Source organism: Austrofundulus limnaeus, unplaced genomic scaffold (genome assembly GCF_001266775.1).
Source record: "Austrofundulus limnaeus strain Quisiro unplaced genomic scaffold, Austrofundulus_limnaeus-1.0 Scaffold89, whole genome shotgun sequence".
NCBI lineage: Eukaryota > Metazoa > Chordata > Actinopteri > Cyprinodontiformes > Rivulidae > Austrofundulus > Austrofundulus limnaeus.
In genome coordinates, this window is record NW_013952491.1 from 1347219 (window position 1) to 1352015 (window position 4797).

Sequence of the window (4797 nt, forward strand, 5' to 3'; positions counted from 1 at the left end):
GACTTGTTGAGAACAAGTGCAAAAGTTACTAATTTCTCTCCTTCCTCCTATTCTTAAAACTTAAACCTTTTATTACCTTTGTTCTCTTATTTACTTAAAACTTAGTCAAGTAGGTGCCAGTAGGTTGCAACACATGAAACTTACTGTTTTTGTCAACTCTGAGTGGAATTTTTATGCCGTTGTTATAACTTGTGTTTTATGCATATAATAATTGTTATTAATGTTTGTATGTTTATTCTTGTCATATATCTAAAATAAATTACTTTATTTTGAAAAATCTGACAAGACCACAAGTTCTTTTCACATTCATGATCAGAGGGGTGTTTCATTATATCTGATTTCATTTCTTGCAAGATCTTGTGGAACACGACTTTTATGAGATTAAGCTGGTATTAATCTCATGGAGCAGGGTTCTTACAACAATTTATTGATTTCATCATCTGCAGTCTGTAATATGTAAAGATTCAGAGAGTCTGGACAAACCTCTTGAAGTAAGCAGCGATGCCGTGACCTTTGACCCCTCCTGCATTAAAAACCCACATCGTTGTGTAACCGATATTAGCACAAGGGCTCAGGAAAACTTAAGAAAACCATCGTCCGTGAACACAGTTCATCTCTACAAGTTAAAGCTCTATCATGCAAAGACAGTCCAGACGAGCCCACATTTCTAACCCCTCATTTACACTACACGTGTTCCGGCTCCGCTCCACTGCGGTCCGACCTCCACAGGAAATACTCAATGAGAGTGTTCACACTGGCTGCGCACGGCGCCGGTGAGCGGACGGTGATCCAATAGGAAGAGGAACGGGCACAACATCCGTATTTTCAAAATAAGACTCTATTCGGTGGAATAGTTTTTTGCAGTAATGTCAAAATTGCAGCTATATTAATAAATATACGGATATATTTCCACACAAATGCTGTCAGAATGTATCGTTCTGTTTGGGAAGCAGATGGAAACGTAGATAAAGCATATGTGTACACATACGATACACATGGATTTTATTTTGAAATCAGAAGTTTCAAAAGGACGACAGTGAGACAGTTTCAACCATAGATATGAAAAAACTTTGTTTTCAGCTGTGTTTGGAGTTCGTCTTTCACAGAATTAATTATTTTTTGCGCTGACTTCCACATCACTGGATTTATTGTGTGATCTCCTTCCTGCACTCCCTCCCTCCTCTCTGTGTCGGAGCGGACGCTGTGTAAATTGGGGCACAAACAAACAGCTGCGACCTGCGCACCGCAGCGCAGCGGAGCCGAGACACATGTAGTGTAAATCCGGGGTAATGGTTCTTGGAAATCATGAACATTAAATATCTGTAGTGGATTCGGTTGAAAAGAAATTTGCAAACCATCGTTTTTAAGTTTTACATAACGTCCCAGCCTCATTGGAACTGGAGTTGTCTGCGCAGTATTTATGTAAGAAGTTATAAATTTGTTTCAGTCCTCTGAAACTAAAGCTTCCTGTTTCCTGTTTTCCAGTCCTTGCTGCTGATCCGTCAGGAGATGGTGGTGTCCCAGAAGAAGCTGGGCGACTTCTGCGAGGCTCTGAAGCAGTACCTGAAGAACGTCTCGGCTCAGAGGGACTGCTTTCAGTGAGTTTACCTCTGCAGGAGGAGAGAGCTGCACCCTCACACCAACTCCTCTTTGTTTCATCTTCACGTCTGAGGGTTGTCTGGAAACCCCACGCATTCAGATCAGAGAGAAATAATGCAGAGAAATCATCTAGATCCAGATGTTGGAGCAGCTCCCAGTCAGAGAAACTCATCAATAGATTTCATCTGAATCTGTCAGCCTGAATTAAGACTTTAAATCATGTTTGAATCCTGGTTCGAGGAGCAGCTCCACGTTTTGGTGACGAGCAGGAAATAAACGTTTATTTTCTCGTCTGACGTCTTGTTTCGTTTTCCGCTCTGTCCTCGTCTTCCCGTGACGGATGTTTCTTCCTCTATCTGTAACTCATCTCTCCTCATCTACCTCCTTCTGCCCCTCCCTCCACCACAATCAAACCCCTCTTCCTCTCATCTGTGTGGTCTTCCTCGTCTCATCTTCATCCTCTCATCTTCCTCGTCTCTCCTCTGCCGCAGCGTGACCGCGGTGCGGCTGCCCGACGGGCTGTCCTTCGTCGTCTACGAGTTCTGGGACGGAGAGGAGGAGTGGAAGAGGTGAGTGATGGTATTAAAAACGTAGTGGGGTTGTGTGAAGTGGACGTGAGCAGTCAGTATCTTACCTGAAGCAGATGGTGGTCAACCCAATCAGAAACTCTATTATTATTTGTAATTTTTATATTTTTGTATTATTTAACTTTTAAGAATTCCGTAAATCTATGAAAACTACTTCAGCGTACTTTATTTTTGCCGCCTTTTGCTTCTTCTGATCTGTTTTGATTAGTTTTATTTTACCTACAATTTTGCTCATTTGATCTTTCAGGTTTGTGGTTATTTTTTTTAATCTTTAATTTTACTATTTTTAGCTTTTAAGTAGTTGCTATAGTGGCCATCGTGTGGTGGGCCCAGTTCTCTAATCTGCTAATAGCAGAAATAGCTTCTCGTTTAGCTGATTAGCCTTTTTGCTAACTTTAGAAACCGTTATCGGAGCTAATTTTAAGTCCAATAAAACTTCTATTCTTTTTTTTCTTCTATTCTTATATCATTTATCCAGAATTTAATAAAAATGATCCCCTCTTACAAGCAGGGCAGGTCGTTTCAGGCACCGTGTGTGTAGCATGTAGCATCTTTAGCAGCTAAACTTCAAACTAAGAGCGTCAAAAAAAGAAAATAACATTTAACTATATTTCAATATCAAAATTTGACTATTTATAAGATATGATAAAGTATTTGCTATTTGACCAACTTTAAACAGTATTTAGAAAAGAGCAATCTCGATCAAAAAATGCTTTTATTCTGAAAGGGGTAAAACTAGAAGTATCACAAGTTAGACAGAGCTATAACTTTGGTTTTGATTGGCTGATTTGCCACAGATGATCCCGCCCACCTTTAAATTAAACCAATAGAAAACTAACAGGTTTGTGCCAGTCCCACCAGTCCTCAATTAACAGTCATCTTAGCGGTTAGCATTAGCTTCAATTATTTTATTTATCTGTTTAGTGTTAGCTAAGCTAAGATCCTTGTTTAGCTGATTAGCGATTTGTGAAGCTAACGTTTTGGTTAGCTGTGCCCACCTAAAGTGACAAAATCTTTTAGTTTGAATTGTTTTATTTGGTGTAAAGTCTTACTGCAGGTAAGATACTGACTACTCAGAACTAATTTTATTTATGTTTAGCGTTGGGTGAGCTAAGATTCTTGTTTAGCTGATTAGCAGTTAGTGAAGCTAACTTTTTAGTTAGCTGTGCCCACCTAAAGTGACAAAAAACTTTTGTTTGAGTTGTTTTATTTGGTGTAAAGTCTTACTGCAGGTAAGATATTGACTACTCAGAACTACTTTTATTTCAAAGCAAGAAGAAGAATAAAACGTGCTGAATGAGGAAAGTTGAGTTCTGCAGGATTATTGATTTCTGGCTCCCCTGAATTGGTTTCCATTGATCACTAATAGACAAATAAAGAACCCGCTCACTTTTCTTCCATTAATGTTTGCTGGACGAATTCCTCCTCCTACATTTAATCAGTGATGGTGGGCACGAGGCGAAGCTGCTGATGAAGCTGATCGGACTTTCTGCTCTGCTGCTCGCAGCGTCTGGCTGCCATTAATATTTCAGGTCTTACAGTAAAAGCTGCGGGCCGTGCTAACGACTGCGCACAAGAGCGTGCACGTTCTCACCCCTTCCCTCTGACTGCAGGCACCTCCAGTCGGCTCCTAACAAAGCCTTTCAGCATGTGAAGGTGGACACACTGTGCCAGCCCGAGGCCGTGTCTTCTGTCGCCGTGCCAGGTCAGTGAAAACACAAACTCTTCATCCATCCTGTAATCCTGATCTGCTGGCTTCAAAGCTGAATTTGACTAAAAGTCCAGATTATTATTACTACGTTGTTTTAGACCAGAGATTCTTAACCCATGGGCCGCGGCCCAGAATTGGGCACCACCTCGATGGCCTCAAAAGAACAACGGTTTTTAACTTTGGGCCGCAGAGGACCGCATTGATTTTGAATAAGGTGTAATACACTTTCTCACCACTAGTAGCAGTAGTGCGCCACTCAGATGTTTAACAACTTTTTTAATACGTAGAAGAAGAATGGAAACATATTTTAAATGAAAAGTAAAAGCAAAAATGACGAGAAAAAAAACCCCGTCAAAAAAAGCCAAAGTTTGTCACTAATATGAAGAGCAGCTTCTGGTTCTACCATGAAATATTTTAAAAGTTCAAAACATTATCAAAAACATTTCCAGATACAGCTATATTTTAATTTGCACTTTATCAAATTAATTTTTGTAGTTTATTTTTAAACATTTTGAATGTATTTTAAAGAATCTTTAAACTTGTCAGAAAGCTGTTATTGTCATTGTTTGTCACTAATATGAAGAGCAGCTTCTGGTTCTACCATGAAATATTTTAAAAGTTCAAAACATTATCAATTATATTTGCAGATACAGCTATATTTTAATTTGCAGTATATCAAATTAATTTTGTAGTTTATTTTTAAACATTTTGAATGTATTTTAAAGAATCTTTAAACTTGTCAGAAAGCTGTTATTGTCATTGTTTGTCACTAATATGAAGAGCAGCTTCTGGTTCTACCATGCAAAAGTTTAAAAAGACTAGTTTTTCATTTGCACTTTATCAAATTTATTTTTATTTGAAACGTTTACATTGAACATTTTGAATGTATTTATTGTATAC

General features: G+C 38.8%; 1 protein-coding gene across 4 annotated transcripts in view; it reads left to right on the forward strand.

Annotated features, from left to right (window-relative positions):
• The window catches only part of necab2 (N-terminal EF-hand calcium binding protein 2), a 115070-nt gene that overhangs the window by 107558 nt on the left and 2715 nt on the right, over positions 1-4797 (forward strand). For all 4 annotated transcript variants that reach the window (XM_014012193.1, XM_014012192.1, XM_014012196.1 and 1 more), the window contains 3 exons: positions 1486-1598; positions 2091-2168; positions 3800-3891. In XM_014012193.1, the coding sequence (XP_013867647.1) occupies positions 1486-1598; positions 2091-2168; positions 3800-3891 (283 nt within the window). The remainder of the gene's footprint in view (positions 1-1485; positions 1599-2090; positions 2169-3799; positions 3892-4797) is intronic.